General features: G+C 41.1%; 2 protein-coding genes across 4 annotated transcripts; one reads left to right on the forward strand and one right to left on the reverse strand.

Annotated features, from left to right (window-relative positions):
* The first annotated feature begins 3,145 nt into the window (after positions 1-3,145).
* Positions 3,146-7,438, forward strand: LOC102718830 (molybdopterin biosynthesis protein CNX1). Its single transcript, XM_015836119.2, has 13 exons — positions 3,146-3,370; positions 3,468-3,594; positions 3,674-3,804; positions 4,048-4,149; positions 4,241-4,324; positions 4,407-4,634; positions 4,838-5,025; positions 5,133-5,237; positions 5,315-5,638; positions 6,060-6,217; positions 6,531-6,637; positions 6,823-6,879; positions 6,967-7,438. Exons 1-13 carry the CDS (start codon positions 3,218-3,220, stop codon positions 7,174-7,176), a joined length of 1,974 nt encoding a protein of 657 aa, XP_015691605.2. The 5' UTR covers positions 3,146-3,217; the 3' UTR covers positions 7,177-7,438.
* A 1,190-nt stretch (positions 7,439-8,628) lies between these two features.
* LOC102719108 (arginine/serine-rich protein PNISR) lies at positions 8,629-16,779 on the reverse strand. Of its 3 annotated transcripts, none has more exons than XM_006653782.3 (14): positions 16,396-16,779; positions 15,779-15,821; positions 14,395-14,652; positions 14,219-14,311; positions 13,301-13,653; positions 13,079-13,228; positions 12,769-12,963; positions 12,370-12,444; positions 12,216-12,282; positions 11,873-12,145; positions 10,999-11,800; positions 10,488-10,544; positions 9,880-9,948; positions 8,629-9,059 (listed from the first exon to the last, which is right to left on the reverse strand). In XM_006653782.3, exons 1-14 carry the CDS (start codon positions 16,759-16,761, stop codon positions 9,017-9,019), a joined length of 2,844 nt encoding a protein of 947 aa, XP_006653845.2. In that variant the 5' UTR covers positions 16,762-16,779; the 3' UTR covers positions 8,629-9,016. The 3 variants fall into 3 exon arrangements, 2 of the variants coding, with proteins under 2 accessions (XP_006653845.2, XP_040378989.1); XM_040523055.1 differs by having other exon boundaries at positions 14,219-14,323; XR_005811569.1 differs by having other exon boundaries at positions 9,030-9,059; positions 9,880-10,030; positions 14,219-14,323.
* Positions 16,780-17,537: the final 758 nt, after the last annotated feature.

A 17,537-nucleotide genomic window follows, 5' to 3' on the forward strand; every position in this document is an offset into this window, starting at 1 on the left:
CTGCTATACTGGTATATGAAGCCTAAACATAATGGTGCCACTGGGTATTAAACCACTCCCTCAAATTCTGAAAGACATTTTGGCCTTTTATTCATCTACAGTCCACTATTCACCCCTTCAAACAGAAAGTACAATCCTCTCAGCCATTCAGTGCAAATCTTCAATGTAGCATGAGGCACATATTCCCATTTAGGGCTCCTTTGATTTGAAGGAAAAACAAAGGAATTTTTTAGGATTCTAATCCCATATGATTTTTTTACCCTAAATAACCCTGGAGAATCCTATGAAATTCCTATGTTTTGCCTTAATCCATGCAAGTTTTGGAGGAAATTTAACATGAGGACTAACCTCATGCAAAGTTTCCTTTGAGTCTCTATCTCTCCTCAAAATCCTTCGTGTTTACCTGTGTTTTCCAATCCTCTTGGTTACATTTGGTGTGAAATCCTGTGTTTATCTTATTCCTACGTTTTCTCAATCCTATGCAATGTAGATACACCAACCATCGGTAACATATAATGGCTCGTTGTTGGGAATTGCACAAGGGCAATCTATTTTTAGTAGAGTCTCAAGTTTACCCCAAAGCATAAATCCATGATATTCCATTTCATTTGCTGTCTATATAGCCTTTCATAGTGTGCTGTGGGACCACCTTAGACATAATGATCGAAGAACCTTTTCTACTCTTGAAACCTGAGCACCAAAGTAACAAGAATACTTTTCTTGTTGCGGACAATCTTTGACAATAGTTATTTAGGGCTGGGGCTCAAAGGGATGGTTGCAAGTAATATCTTTTTTGTTAATATTGTGTGAATAGCACATGAAATTGTGAATGGATAAACATTTAAAGAGCGTTCAGAGTGTTTATGAGGCCCATCCGATCCTCTTCGTTTTGTTATTTATCCATCCATGTATATATGTAGCTCATCCAATTTCCATCCCCGGATCACCAGGTCCTAACTTGATTGGTGCACTTACAAATTACAATATTGTGATTGGTAAGTCTGCTAAATATAAACAATGTAGTTCTGGCAACAATCACTGTGTTGTTTGCAAAATAATTGACCTGCTACATGACGGTTATCAGAATATTTTACTTTGAGAGTGCAGATGGCAAGGGCAGCCAGCTTGCTGCTCAACGGCCCACATTCAATCCTTCTCGCTCTCACCTTTCTTCTTAAATCACTAGCTAATTACCCATGTTTTGCTACGGAGAAATATGAATTATATGTATGCTAGTATTGTTTGGAACCTGTTTTTTTGAGATGCAATAGAACCAATATATAGCACTATTTTGAAATATTGTATACATATAAAGGAGTAGCTGGTAAGAAAATATATATAATATAATTGGTGGATGGTTGATTCACTGCCATCTTCATTATCTTCTTTTAGAATAGTATTATACATATAAAGGAGTAGCTGGTAAGACAATATGTATAATATAGTACCATTATCTTCTTTTAGATAGTATGGAATATAGATATGGATTGTCACTATGCTCACCAGTGTCCCACGTTTTCTTAGCGTGTTTTACTTTTATACATCTGACGGATGTTACAGATCTGTTTTCTTTGTGTATAACTTTGATCCATACAGCCAAAAATGATATTGACTGTAAGTTGTATTAACTTAGTCTTACTTGTGTCAACTTAGGTTTGAGCTGTATATGGCAAATGAATTTTATGTTTATGATAAGAAATCAGGGTGTTCTGAAAACATATCCACCACATGATCTCCTTTTGTTTCATGGACTTCCATCTGCACACTGTCAATTTCTCTGTGAATTAGTAACTGCTACTCCTATATGTTGTCAAGAATTACTGTCTGCCTCATGTTGTCTAGTGTCATTTTGACGAGACAAGTGTTTAGAGATTTCAGCGGCTTCAAAAGCTGGTGTTGATCTAGTGTTAGTGTCCATGAGGGAATAGTATGGCCAATAAACCTTTGTGTATCTTCAGCAGCTTAACTGAAACTCCTTTCTTTCAGTGCTTGGAGAACATGCTATAGACATCTCTACTTTTCGAAATATCTTGAAGCCCGCATCCGAACCAAGCTGAGTTAGGATATCGTTTGTCTGGCTCATCTTAATGGATTTTACTGGTAAAGCATCTACTTGCTTGAGCGGAAGTATTTGATTACTTGTTTCAAAATACTGGGTCGTCTGCCATCCCTGTTAAATAAAGATGGATCTATGTCGAGTGCCGACCCTACGGTCGGCTCTAGTTTAATAAAGCAGCAACTTTTATGTTAGCTAGAAAGAAGGTGAGGGGTATGACCATCAACCAAAGAGCGCGCTTTCGCGTCACAAGCAGGGCTTTGGAATTTGCATATGGCATCGTCTTGAATCAATTCGTACCTCTCGCGGTTGCCTCTTCGAGCAGGCGAAGCGATGGGTAGAGGCAGGATGGGGTCGCGGCCGGTGCGCGCTCCCGGCGAACCGCTGGAATGGACCGCCGGTGCGTGGCCATTCCTGACCCTGCCGCGTAACGCCGGCTGCTATACATCTCGAGGCGTTATTTCTTTTTGGTCGTGCGAGTGGCGGGGTGCGACGCGGACAGCGGCCTCTCAATTTCAAAAAGGCTTTTCGAAAGAGAGAGAAAAAAATATTTGAACGGTCGTCTTCGCTGCTCTCGATATTCGTTAGCCATTTTATTTTTTAATGCTGGAGCTAAAAACTAACTGTATGATCATATTAAAAGTAATATATATAATGGATTAACTATAGCTAAACCTATTTATTTCTCTTATATATATTTACTGGTATGAAAGCCAATTTATTTATTTATTATTTTCTCCGGATAGGCCTCCTCCATGTAGCCCGTAGCCTACAATTATACATGCTCTAATAAATGTTACTTTAATCATATATAAGTTATTAAAAAATAAATAATTTTATTTTTCAAGTTTAATATTAAATACTTAATTAATCATATCATATTTTTCCTCTTTCAATAATTAGCCAAAATCCACCGCCGGCGAAAGGGACGCGGCCTTATTTTGGGGCTCGAACTGGACGCTGGGCGGCGTCACCCAAACGCAGCCGTCGCACGACTCGTGGCCGGTCGCGATTTGAAAGGATCGACTCCGGTAGGTCGATCGAGATAGGCCTTTCTTTGCCTCCAGCTCAGCCGCCGCCCGGCCCCGCAGACTAAACCGACGAGAAATAGGAGGAGCAACAGAAGAGTCCAGAAGAGGCGGTGGAGGAGAGGGGAAAAAAATGCTGCCGGTGGAGGAGGCGCTGGCGGCCGTGCTGGCCGCGGCGGCGCCGCGCGCTGCCGAGGCCGTGCCGCTGCCCGACGCGCTCGGCCTCGTCCTCGCCGAGGACGTCCGCGCCCCCGACCCGCTCCCTCCCTTCCGCGCCTCCATCAAGGTCAACACCTTCTGATCAACCAACCACCCTTATGCCCTTCTCCTCCCATCCTTCGCGCCGCGTCTGAGGTTGCTCCTAACCTAATCCCCCCCTGCAGGATGGGTACGCCGTCGTGGCCTCCGATGGGCCGGGGGAGTACCCGGTGATTACGGAGTCGAGGGCCGGCGACGACGCCCTCGGCGTGGTCGTCGCTCCCGGCACGGTGGCGTATGTCACGACTGGAGGTGAGTGGGTCACGTAATTCCTGATGATGCTTCGGTTGTTCTGCGGCGGTGATCGGTTATTGACTGGTTTCTCTGGCAGGGCCGATTCCTGATGGTGCTGACGCCGTCTTGCAAGTGGAGGACACGGAGCTGCTTGCCGGTGCGCCGGATGGGTCGAAGAGGGTTAGGATATTGGTGCGGCCAACTGAGGGGCAGGATATACGCAATGTGGTATACTACTGAGTTTCATTGCTAGTTCGTTCTTACTTTCTTTATTCCCGCCTACTTTTGCGTTCGGGCGACAATTTGACGAAAAAAGAGAAGCTATTAGAGTGTTATCTGCTAAGTCACCTTCACCTTAATTTATAATTTTTGGAATTAGCTGTGCATTGTAGTTTTCAATCACCTATATTGTTTCGTAACAGATGAGCATTCGCTACTGATGAGTATGTTTTTGGAACAAATAATCTCCAGGGATGTGACATAGAAAAGGATTCTGTAGTGCTGAAGTCTGGTGAGCACATAGGTCCTCCAGAAATTGGGTTGCTCGCAACCATGGGAGTTACTACTGTCAAGGTGAATAAGCCTTTCAGTTACCCAGCTGCTGAGTACAGTCTGTACAGAAGACAATCATGAGCAATTGATCATTTTGAGTTTGCATGTGCAGGCATATCGTCGACCAACTGTTGCCGTCTTTTCTACAGGGGATGAGTTAGTGCAGCCAGTCACTGCATCTCTCAGCCGTGGTCAGGTTATTCACACTATTTCATAATGTTTGCATCTGTCACTTTCTCTGCATTCCATATTCACCGAACTGTATACCTGCCTTGCAGATTCGTGATTCTAACCGGGCTATGTTACTTGCTGCCGCTACTCAGCACAATTGCAAGATAGTGGACTTGGGTATTGCAAAAGACACTGAGGAAAGTCTTAAGGAGCACATGGATGTCGCTCTAAGTTCTGGTGCTGATATCATTCTTACTTCTGGTGGTGTTTCCATGGGTGATAGGGATCTCGTCAAACCCTGTCTGGCAAACATGGGGAAAATTCACTTTGAAAAGGTACCTTAGAAATTCTTCCAAAAATAGGCATGTAGCCTGCAGTTATTTACGAAACAGGAGCTATGGTTTAGAGAAAATTATGCATTTTTTAACATATGCTTTTCTCATTTCCAGCTGAATAACCGATGAAAGCAGTCTTTGGAACTATTACATTTGCACAAAATTTCAGTAATTTTAACAGTTTGCGTTGTTTGTACATACAGATCCGGATGAAACCAGGAAAACCATTAACATTTTCTGAGATCGTAACAAAAGATACATTAAAGCCATCTAAAACAGTTCTTGCATTTGGGTTGCCTGGAAACCCAGTGAGCTGTGTTGTTTGCTTCAATGTCTTTGTTGTTCCTGCAATACGGTCACTCTCTGGCTGGTCGAATCCTCATCTACCAAGGTTTTTATCCTCATGCATAAGCCGCTAGCATGGTTATTAATTTTATTCTTGCTTTCCATTATATATCATTGAGCATATTGTCTTAACTGACATGACTGTCTCTACAGAGTGCATGCACGCCTATTACACCCTTTAAGAGGAGACCCACATCGTCAAGAGTTCCATCGTGCTGTGATCAGATGGGTGCCTGATGATGGATCTGGTAGACCTGGGTAAGAGCTATATTTTAATATGATGTCTTATATGGCAACACTTAGGGGATACCAACTGATGAAATTGGTTTTGGCAGGTACCTTGCTGAAAGCACGGGACAACAAGCTAGTAGCCGCCTCCTAAGTATGAAATCTGCAAATGCTTTACTGGAAGTGCCATTAGTTGGGCAGATTTTGGAAGCTGGAACATCTATGCAAGCTATACTTATATCTGATATGATCAACTCGCCTTTCGACAAGCTGCCCACTGCTTCAAATCGACTGCCATCTCATTTATTTCCTCCTGCAAAAAGTACTTCTAGCGATTTGTCTCAGGTTCCAGCCTCACAGAATGCTGAAGTTAAAGTAGCAATTCTGACAGTGAGTGACACTGTTTCATCGGGCGCAGGCCCTGACAGGAGGTATTTCGTTAAGTGCAGTGCCTTTTTTCTTCATGTTTGTCACTGAAAAACTGCTTTACTTTTGCATGTGATTCGGTTCCAGATTGAATCAGAAAAATAATAGATCAATATAAACTCCTTTTGAAGTGGATGCATCCTGATACACCTCTTTGTGTTGAGTTGCAAAGGGGTCACACCATGATGCAAAACTAAAGAGTCGAATTACTGCTTTTCTTCACATAAGATGGTGATGCATCTCAGTAAGGGCTCCACATTTCACAACACTACTATTCTTTCCTTCGGAACAGTGAATCAAACTAGAGCTTTACTCTAATTCTTTGTGTCGTGAGCTTAGCATTTATTTAGAACACATTTGAACTACATTATCATGACTACTTAAAATCACTGTTGTTTTCACTGTGTAATGCAATATTATCTGTAGTGGGCCAAGGGCAATATCTGTAGTGAATTCTTCATCAGAGAAATTGGGTGGAGCAACTGTTGTTGCTACTGCTGTTGTTCCAGACGATGTGGAGAAAATCAAGAACATTCTGGTGAAGTGGAGTGATATTGACCATATCAACCTCATCTTGACACTAGGTAATGATGTTATTATTCTTTAAGTTAGGAAATTGCACAATCCTTCAGCCCTATATTTTTGCTTCTGTTTATGCTTATAAGCCAAAATTTAAATTTTTAACCTTAAATTTAGACTAGATTTTGGTTTTTTCATCATATTTTATTTTCAACCTTGGTTTTTAGATCTCTAAGAATACATATATAAAAGTTTTATTCACAAATTATATTTCATTTGCAAATATGCCGTGTGGCTTTTTCCTCACAAGCCAAACGATCACCCCCTTATTTAGTACAATCAGATGAGCATCAACTTCCTTTTAATACATATATGCAGGCGGTACTGGTTTCACACCTAGAGATGTCACACCAGAAGCAACAAAATCTGTGATAGAGAAAGAAGCACCCGGCCTCACATATATCATGCTTCAGGAAAGCTTGAAGGTGACAATTTTAAAACTATTTGTAGAGATGAGAGAGATAGATGAATTGCAGTCATTTGATCTGAGCTAACCATACAGATAACAGCTAAAACTTTAGGGGCATTTCTTCTCCATATTCTTTAATACCCTAACTTTGCAGGACGTGCAGTCTTTTAATCTGAGCTATATAACTTTTCTGCGGTACAGGTGACACCATTCGCAATGCTATCACGGGCCACGGCCGGAATCAGAGGATCGGCACTTGTACGCACTAAAGCTCAAACTTGACAATTTCTCACCACTCTGAAGCGCTAGTCACATGTTTGTCAAACCCATCGATCTCCTTTTCAGATCATCAACATGCCTGGGAACCCAAACGCTGTCGCGGAGTGCATGGAGGCACTTCTTCCAGCACTGAAACACGCCCTCAAGCAGATAAAGGGTGACAAGAGGGAGAAGCACCCTCGCCACGTCCCCCATGCTGAAGCTGCACCTGTGGACCAGTGGGATCGGAGTTTCCGAGCCGCGTCGACCGGCATGGGATGCTCGTGCGAGCCATGATCGGGGTGATGAGAATTTGGAACCTAGCAAGTCGCGTTCAGCTCGGAGCTAAGCAGTAACGATTTTGCTTCTTCTCGATGCTTTGTTTTCATTTTCCCGAAGTTTATGAATCGCCAGTGTGTGACAAATAAAGTGGCGACAGTATCTTCCATCTTGTGTGCCGTGTCTTTTATAAATTACGGGCACCTATTGGAGATGTTGTGGTGAATTACTGTAATCTTGTATGCAGCCGTCTTTGTAATTTATTATGTTGTCTGTAAAATTTCAAATTTCTTTCTTGCCCTAGAGTCGCTTATAAGAACAGCGTGGCGTCGGCGGTACTGCTCCGACGAGCAGGACGTTACAGGAAAGCGTCTATATTTTGAGCCGCTATTTTCTTTAATTATTTTGAAGAACAAATGGAAAACTAGGCATGACATGACAAAGGGAATAAATTTGAGCGATAAAAAACCCTAAAATTAACTTCAGATTTAAGCTTGAATTTTAATTTTTGCTTATAAATAGAATAAAAGGTGGGGTGTGTAAGTCGAACAAGAGATATTCCAATTACCGATCAAAGAACTTGGCATAACATATGGGAGCGCATTCTTGAGCCTGCCAGATCGTAGGTGTTAGGGAATATTAATCTACCAGCGAGGGAACGACTCAGTGTGAGAGTACATTCTACTATAACTATAAATGTTGGGGATATCGAGTTGATCATCAAAGTACAGTGCAATTGTCCCATGGGAAAACAGAGTCTTTGCCTCAGAAATTCCCATTTTATTTACTTCGACGTCTACCACCCTCACTATATAGCTTATACCATAATAACTCCAGCATCATGCTATCCAGACAGGTAGCATTATAGATAGATGTCATAGCGTTTAGACATTTGACATCTGAAACAAATTCATTTTGGCTGGTTTTCACAGATAGCTTGTTGGCCATCCGTCATCGCATGCATGATAGCCTCTTGACCCTTTTCAATCTTCAATTAGCAACAACTTATTAGACCACCCTTACAGTTTTTTATGTCTTCTCAGGTACAACTTCAGTAAAATTGCACAGTATAAAATAGCTGACCTTGGAAGAAGATGAACGGTGGCATCTGGGTATGAACGGTGGCTGATTAAAGCAGCTACATATGGAGCTGCTGCCTTTAGTTCGGATGTGAAGAGACTTGACAATGTAAATGGGTTAACAAATGGGGTTCAGCCCAAAAAAGAAGTTGAGTGAAAATGAAAATCAATCTGACGAAGGTGAGGATGATGAAGAAGAGGAAGCTGCAAAGAAAAACAGGCTTGGCCTTGCTACAAAGGGCTTGGTCGCATGGACGAGGATGACGAGAAAAGTGGAAAGGACAGACTTCAATTTGGGTGATGAAATTGAGAAAGATTATCTAGTTGGAAGAGTGGCAGAATAGAGAAGCACAATTGCATATAGTTGAAAGAGGAATCGCATAGCGAAAGAAATGACTAAAATTAAGTGATAGGCGCCGTATTTTTAGCAAACCCGGTCTTCAAAACTATAAAAAATAGAGATAATCTCAAGCCAGTATACACCGGACTGGGTGTTGACAATTTCCCATAAACAAGATGGAGTATAATACATGCCATATTGCGTGGGTCGCTAAGCCTACAAAATTACGAAGTACACTGCTCGCTGCTCGAACAGAAAATCTGATATCCTGTGGCAAATGTCCAGCGTAGATACGCTGGTAAACATGGATCTGATCCGCGGGCATCTTGTCACCGTGCGATGTGTTGTTCGATGAAACGGTAGAAGATGCAGCGGTTAATATCACAGCGATATGCCATCACAAGGATGTCCAGGCATCTTGAAAACATCGAAGGATCTTCTATCTTCTCTTGACCGGGGTTCTGGATCTGGACCGCTTCTTCCTGCCATGATTAGACACAGATTTAAAGAAAGCACTATTCCAGCAAAAAACAGAAAGAAAGCACTAATAACATAGTGACAGAGTAACTGCCCCAAGTGGCATATAGAGCACTAGGGCTTTAGATTTGGTTCAAGCATTTTCTTTGTGTCTAGGGTTAGAGGCAGGCCAGAATACCAGCTCTGTTCCAATAGACCTGAATTGGTTGCCTCTCCTTTCCAGTGGTTCCTATATATAGAAGTCACTGGTGTTGTTTGGTTTGAGAAATAGGATGCTGAATTGAGCATCCATCCATGCTAACCGCGAGCATAGTGTGTTTGTTTGGTTTGGGGAATAGAGTGGGTTGATACACCAACATTTTATCACTCAAAAGCATATATTTGGTACAAAATAAGGCAGTCATTCCACCAAGATCATCGAATGATCCCACAAAGAGTCAACCAGTTCTATTCCCAGGCAGCCCACGAGTGTAATGCATGATGAATGACGAGTGTAATTCTAGGAGCAATTTTGTAGGGTGTTCAATACTCAAGCTGAGATGGAAGTCCCTTGCAAAAACAAATTATGCAAAATTTGTATTTAGAACACAAAATTTCATGTAAATCCAAAACACGATTTTTAATGGGTAACATGTTCTTAAGACACCGAAAGGTTAGACTTCTTTTTGTCTCAAGTTCGTTAATATATTTTTCTGCATCCAATCAAATTCCTATAAATCAAGCACAAGATCGATCATATTACTGAATCTGACAACTCCTGAAAATTTCATGGAAATACCACCTGGAGTAACATAATGGTAAAGGAGAAACTGATTAATCTCTTACCTTTCGGCAGATGAATGAGGGGAATGCCTGCGGTGAGAATGCTTGCTATGTGGAGACCGCGAAATTCGTCTAGAGATGAAACATAATACTAAATGGGTAAGTGAAAGGATAAGAGATATATGAACCTGATGTTTCTTCACTCAGAAGATACCTGCAAACTCGTACCAAATTCACAAGGCATAGAAGTAAACCATTTCTATATTCATCAGCAGACTTACCATAAAAGATATGTGAAAACATATCTTGAGGCATTGCCTCAAAGAACATGAATATAGACAGATATAGTACAAACATAGTTCAGTCAAATACATCCCTAACACAAAAACAAAAATCTCTTATCCTTGCATGGGGAGATGGAAATCATAGAAATAGCCATAGCATGACTTAAGCTTGTTCATGATTCAAACAAACGTCAAAAGCTAAGAAAATCCTTTTGTGGCATCCAGATAACCAGAAGAGAGAGTACGATCAGGCGATGCCAAACATAAAAAATCTTTTAGGGTTAACTAATGGTGCCAACCATACTGTATACGAACATGTTGGAGCCAACCAGAACATTTCTAACACCATTAATCTACATTATAAATATGGCATAAACATATAGATACCTGTTCCTAGATTTTGGAGGTGAAGGCGACATGCTGCTTTTCCGTGAATGAAGCTTTCTACAGTATAGAAAGAGTAACGGACAAATTACCACATAGAATAGAATGAGCATTTAGATTATCTTTTTTAAAAATAATACAGTTTAAATGAAAAATTGCAAAAATATATGTCGTGTGAGAAAATTGTGGAAATAGGATCCTGTCGACCCTATCGAACATATGATGAATGATAGGGTCCTATTGAACAGAGCTACACCAGATGTAGGCCCTGTCGAACTCCCTAGTTCGATCGACTTCCTTCGTGCCAGGCCTATCGAACGTTGGTAGTTCGACGAGTTGTTTCTCCACCTCAAGAAGTCCATGTCAAACTAGGCCATGTCGACCGGCCCCTTGTCGAACAGACATATGTCGACATTCGATAGAGCCTTTCGCAATTTTTGATATACAAAACTTATTTTTGCGACTTTCATGGTATTATTTAAAAAATATCTGAGCATTTAAGAATGACATATACCTCCTTTTCGCATTTTCAGAAGGCTCATCACTTGAGACACTCTCTCGATGTGAAGACTCTTTGGTCCGACTTCTTGCACTTGGTGATCGTGACCTTCTACTGGTATGGCTACTTGAGCCCCTTGTAATTTGCCTTGACCTGTCCTCCTTATCATGTTTACCCTTCTCTTTCTCTCTTCTATCCATAGAAGCCCTGCTTTTCTCCCTTATGTCCTTTTGATAATCCTTTCTATCTCCTTTTGCATCATCCTGTTTAAAGTTTCCTCTAGAACAGGATTCCCTAGTATCTGCTCCATGTTTCGCACTGCTGTCAGAACCTTTTTCCTCCTTGAAGCTACCTTTTTTATCAATATTTCCATACATGCTAGATTTACCATCATCATTATATCTTTTGGAAGAAGATTCAGGTTCTTTTCTTCGAACAGCCTTTGGCTCATTGACATAATTTTCCTGATGGCTGCTCTTCCCTAAATGCCTATGACCGCTCTCCACATCACTATAATTTTCTGCATGAATGCCAGAAGATGGAACTTTTCCATTTTGAAAATATACATGAGTCTTCTCATCCATGGTAGGAACCACATCCTTCGGCTGACTTGATATTTTGACATCTGAAGGAAATTCCTTGCTGTGTGTGTCATGGCTATGTAGCTCTTGTTTAAGTTCTGTAGTTGAGCCCCCATGAAACATTTCGTCATTAACTTTACGATCTTCAGGACAATCTTCTCCCGAGGAAGAGTTCTGGACTGCAGAATTTCTTTCATTATGATTTCCACGCTGTTCACCATCACTGGCCTTTTCACCTATAAATTATTTTGAGTTAATATATTTAAGTGGTCAGCAATGTTCAGGTAGTATTTTTTTTAAGGACTTACCTTCTTCCGGATGAGCTGTGCCAGCTTTAGTTTCAGATAAGTTTGATGCTGGAACCTTATCCTCAGCATCACCTTCATCATCCTCATCATCTGAATCATAACTAGCAAGGCCAAGAAGAGCACCTTTAGGGGAACTTAACTCAGTACAATCAGAATGATTAGCTGAGCTAGCATTGGTCGTCTTAGCAGGGAGAACAACTTTAGCTGCAACCATAGGTTTTGATTCTCCCAGACCAGGTCCCTTCACGCTAGAAACTCTAGTGGGCTCATTGGCTGTGACATAGAGGCAATAATCAGTAATGCAACATGGCTTTCAAAATTTATAGTTTAGTATATCACTCACGTTCAGCTGATGAGTCATCTTCATTCAAAACTTTAGTTGCGATCTCATCAAAAAGATCATCAGTAACCTGGAAAGTGACAAGAAGATTAAAAATTAAAGAAATGACAGGACCTTGCCAGACCTAGCAAAGTAACTGCCATGTAGAAAACAAGACCTTTAAGAGAACTTCAGTTAATACACGCTTAATTTCTTGGTTGATTGCTGCCATCCGGGCTGCTTCAATTTCGTCCTGCAAACAATTTTTTAAAGTCCAGAAAACATATTCCAAATAAATATGTTTATACTAGAGCAGAAAATTGAAAAGGAAAAGAGAAGGGGATAAAACCAACAAGCTATCTTTTCTAATTATCCTCTTACAACGAGGTAAAGTTAGCTTCCCTTTAAAATGGTGCTGGTGTAAGCGGAATAGCTTTTCATTAATTAGTATGTGGCCCCAATGTTTACAAATGTTCCAAAAAAAACAAATCATTTTTAACAAGCTAGAGGATTCTCTTGCAAACAAAATGAAGTCATATAAGTAGTTTCCATAGTAATAAAAAATAGCAAACTGAACCTCATCATCTTCATCATCATCGGTAGATTTAACTGAATCTAGGCTTCTGCTCTCAGCCTGATCAACAATTTTAAGTGTTTTTTCAGCGTCTTCAGATCCCGTGGAATGGAACTCTGTTGAGTGTTGCACTGAAGCACTGGCTGATGTAGATTTCTTCTTCAAAAGTTCTTCACGAAGCCAGGTTGGCACTGGAGGCTGGACAAGCGTGTAAAAATCAATCAAAGTACTTAGGCACAGCAGCAAACACACATGGGGATCTAAGAAAGGAGAGGATGAGGGAGGAGGGAGGGAAAAGGAGACAAAGACCTACTTTCTTTGATCTTTCTGCAACACTAAAAGGGGTGCTTGCATCCACAGGGAATGTTTCCATCACATTACCAACTCCAAATGCTGCAGGTGGAACATAGCTTGAACCAGAAACTGCTCCAAAGAGTGGTGCAGCATGGACCGAAGGGTCCATCTGTAAAAGACAGGTATCACATATCTATAGTCCAAAGGAATCATACAGAGTAATAAAATAATAGAAATTAACCTGTGCTGCTTGAGGTGGTACTGAAGATTGAGGGAAAAGTACTGTAGTAGATGGGACCCACGAATGCGTTGCTGCTGAATCTGCATCGTGATCAGATGGTGCTATAGGATTGAAATTTGTTGTTCTATGCACGGTCATATCAGGAGCTTTCCTGCTATTGAACTCCAAAGGTTGATCGCTGGGATCAACCACAATCTTGGAAGACTGTCCATCATGCCCAAAATGAGGTTGTTCCAGTGAAGGAGCAATATGCATACTGGAGGCTGCTTGTGGAAATCCATCTTGAATTGTTGATGCAGTTGGAGGTGGCTGAGTCTGGGAGCTTGGATATTGAATCATAGCATTTCCAACACCTGATATTACATTGCATAGTCAATATTAAACTCAGATAAGACAATGCAGGTTACCATCCAAACACTGGCATTGAGCACAGGCAATCAGTAATTGGTTTTTGTAAAACGTGGTTTTATCTGATTTCCAGCTTGAATTTCAGTAAGAGAAATGAAGTTTTTTGGTGCTTCCAAGTGAAAAGGATTGAACCAAACATTCATTTTATTAAGGAATTTACGGTTGATTAGAAAATAGAGTAACACACATTATATACCAGAGGTATTATTGAATCCATGATATAAAAAAGCATAGCCACTGACAAAGTGATTCTGAGCAAATATCTGGATTTTCCTCCATTTTGCAAAAAAGTCAACCCACACAAGCAATCGCCTCAAATATGACAAAAATCATACACAAATAATAGTGTTTTCTGAGAAGGTAAAGTGTTCTTTATCCTCTTCTTTCTTAAATAAATAGTGCTCTACACTTGCAAGTCTTTCCATATTTGAATCTGAAGGTATTACCAGGAGGGACCAGCCTTAATATGATTCAGGCTACAAAGCAAATTAAATTACCAAGCAAGCATACCTGGAGTAGAAGAATAATTATACGGTACCTCCTGCTCATAGGTGGATGGAAATGAACCAATATTCTTTGCTGGTGGCATCAATGGACCTCCATCTGCAATATTAGCTTCAACTCCACTATGAAACTGACAAATCCATCTATAACATATATTGAGCAATAGTAATAAGATATGGTACCTGGCAGATAATTCGTTTCCCTGTGTTGTCCTTTCATTGCAAACAGCAAGTGGTCATTACTCGACTGAGGGATTGGCGGGCGTAAAGGTTCTGCTGGCAGACCAGCTGGTTGCTGATACTGATCCTGGTAACCATAATTATGAACTTCTGGCCTATTTGTGGATATGGCATGCTGTTGAATATGGTGGTTTTCTGTAACAGATTTAGCAGCAGCCCATGCCTTCGCCTTTGTAGCCCAATCTTCCTCGTTGCCATGGCCTTCCATTTGGGGGAGAGAAAACAAATTGAAAAGGACAATCATGATTCATGAACCATCACAAACAACTATGCTCTTGTTGTAAGGGATTTTTCTGCTCTAACAAAGATTAATGTTAACTATCTTATTATCAAACATATGTAGGATTTCTTTTTGAAGCACAGACCATAAATTGATTGAAGACCTGAGACCAAAACCAGAATATTGCCTAATTATTCATTCTACTAATAAGTGCATGTGCTGAATCAGCGAAGGCAATGATGCATGAGTCAAAGTTCAGAAACAAGGGATGTATGGGAAAGAGGAAGGTAAACAGCTAAGGGCCTGTTTGGGGGAGCTTCTCCCCGCTGCAGCTTATCCCAAAAGCTGCTTCTGCCAGAAGCTGCCCCAAACGGTCTACAGTTTCTGAGAATCTGTAGTTACAGATTCTAGAAAATGAACCAAGAATCTAGAAGCTGGAGAAGCAGGGTTTAGGAGCTTTTCCAGATTCTCAGAAACTGGCTACCAAGCAGCTGCTTCTCAGAATCTAAAGCTCCCCCAAACAGGCCCTAAATAACTGTGATAACCAAGGACATGTGGTTTCGTGAGAACTTACTCATTAAAAATCTAACAGCAAACGAAAATATTCTAACAAACATCCCCTGGAGAGAGAGACTGCTTTATGTGCATTTGGAAGTAAAGGTATTTGTTTGTGTGATTTTGAACAAGTGCGGTATATATAAGTTTGGTTTTATTCATGCTAACTAGTTCTCAGTTCTCACGGTCATTTACTAATATATACTGGGAATAGGCAGAACATTAGAATGGTTCATAAACTTTAGTATTAACAACAGCTCCAGATGACCATAGTGGATGATTGTTTTCTCATTGCTAGCAACTAGTTTAGAAAAACTTTAAGGGCTCTCCACAAAACTGTTGAAATACATGTGCATTCAAAAAATATCCGTCCCTATGCATAGTAATAGGAATTTAAACAAGCATGAAGCATGCTGAATCATAATGCTCAAACAATACTGTGCATCATTAACAGCAAAAGTTATCATCATCCGGTTGTAAAGTGTACTAGAGCATCTCTGTCACCAATAAAATTAGATCTAAAAGAACAAAAGTTCAGATGTAATGACAAACCTGTGTATCCATGATTTTGAGCCCACGAATGATTGGCCCAAGCCTGAAAAAAAGAGCAATGTGAACTAACAAAACATTGTTTGAATTCAACAACAGAATAGTAAGAAAAGAAAACATAAATCATGTGAAACATTATATCATTTAGGTTGGATGTTGAAGCCAGCTGAATGTAACTTCACAAAGAGCACCCAATTAAATCCAAAAGGGAGCCAAATTGTTCCAATGGACCAAGGATTTCCCACAAAGTACAAGTATAGAGCAACTGCAGGAGTTTTATTGAATGCACTTTAATTTGTAAAATATGATTTAGACCTTTTGGAATCTGTCCATAAGAAAGTAACCATTCTGAATAAGTGAGAACTACCGAACAAGGACAAAATAATTAATCACTATTCACACAATCATGAATCATCCCTCAGTAATTCATCTGGCCAATTTGCAGCGTCACAAAACCACCCCAGCGTTACCTCACCCTAATCAAACACTATATCACACCCTTTCCAGAAACCCTACAGCCAACATCATCCTCTACTACAAATCCTAATACACAATAAGCCACCAATGTTTCTATCTTCTCCAACGGCGAGTCCAAAGGATACCAGATAGCCACAACATACCTGGCCCGGAGGCGGTGGCGGGTAGCTGGGCGGCGGTGGCTGCGCAGCCGCGTGGTGGGGAGGCCAGGGGTTCGCCGCCGCGGGAGGCGGCGGCGGCGGCGGCGGCTGCATCGACATTGGAGGGAGAGAGGGGTGGTACCCATACGGCGGCGGAGGGTGGCGTTGGTGCTGGAGGTCGTGGGGTGGTCCCCACTGGTGATGCTGAGGAGGGAAAGGGTGGTTGGCGTGGGGAGGAGGGTACGGCGGTGGAGCCGGGCCGGGGTACCAGTGGGGGTTCGTGTGGGAGGGAGGTGGCTGCGTCGGCGGCGGCGGCGGCGGCGCGTCGCCGGAGCTGGGGAAGCGGCGCTGGTGGTTGTACGCGTCCATGGAGACGGAGGAACGGGGAGGTGGAACACTCTGACGGAACAACACGAGCTGCGGGGCTTGGCGAGGGGTACCCGGGTCGGCGGTTTGGTCGGACTCTGTCTGAGGTTTGGGCTGCTTGCATCGTGCGTGCAGCCCATAATAGGCCCAGTTCCGTATGAAAGGCACAACTGCACAAGCCAGAAAGCCCATATTTTTTACCAGCTCTCAAAGATGGTTTCCGTCTTCCACTAGACCTAGGACGCGTTCCGTAAGGGTGATAAGTTAACGTAATAACGTAATAACAGACTAATATATAATTAATTAATTATTAATTATTAAAATATAAAAAATATTTTTTAAAAGAACTTTCCTATAGAATTTTTTTTGCAAAAAATACACCTTTTATCACTTCGAAAAACGTGCGCGCGAAAAATAAGGGAGTTTAGTTAACTTGCCCCGGCGGTGAACGTGCCCTGAACCCGTTCTTTTTCAACTTAAATTAGTTTATCAGTTTATCCTCGTATTTCTATGACACGTTTTTTAAACTGCTCAACACTATATTTTGTATGAGAGTTTTCTATATATAAGTACATTCAAAAATCAAATAATATATTTTCCAATTTTAATAACTAATAATGAGAACATTAAAAAAATTCAAATTTTATCTAGATTCATCTATTAATTAATATATATGGTTATATATATATATGTGTTTATATTCATTAGCATCCATACATTATGTCTATTCCAAAATTGTTTTAGCGTGTGACTAATCAAACGAAACAAAACCCTTGAAA

Source organism: Oryza brachyantha, chromosome 4 (genome assembly GCF_000231095.2).
Source record: "Oryza brachyantha chromosome 4, ObraRS2, whole genome shotgun sequence".
NCBI classification, from domain to species: Eukaryota; Viridiplantae; Streptophyta; class Magnoliopsida; order Poales; family Poaceae; genus Oryza; species Oryza brachyantha.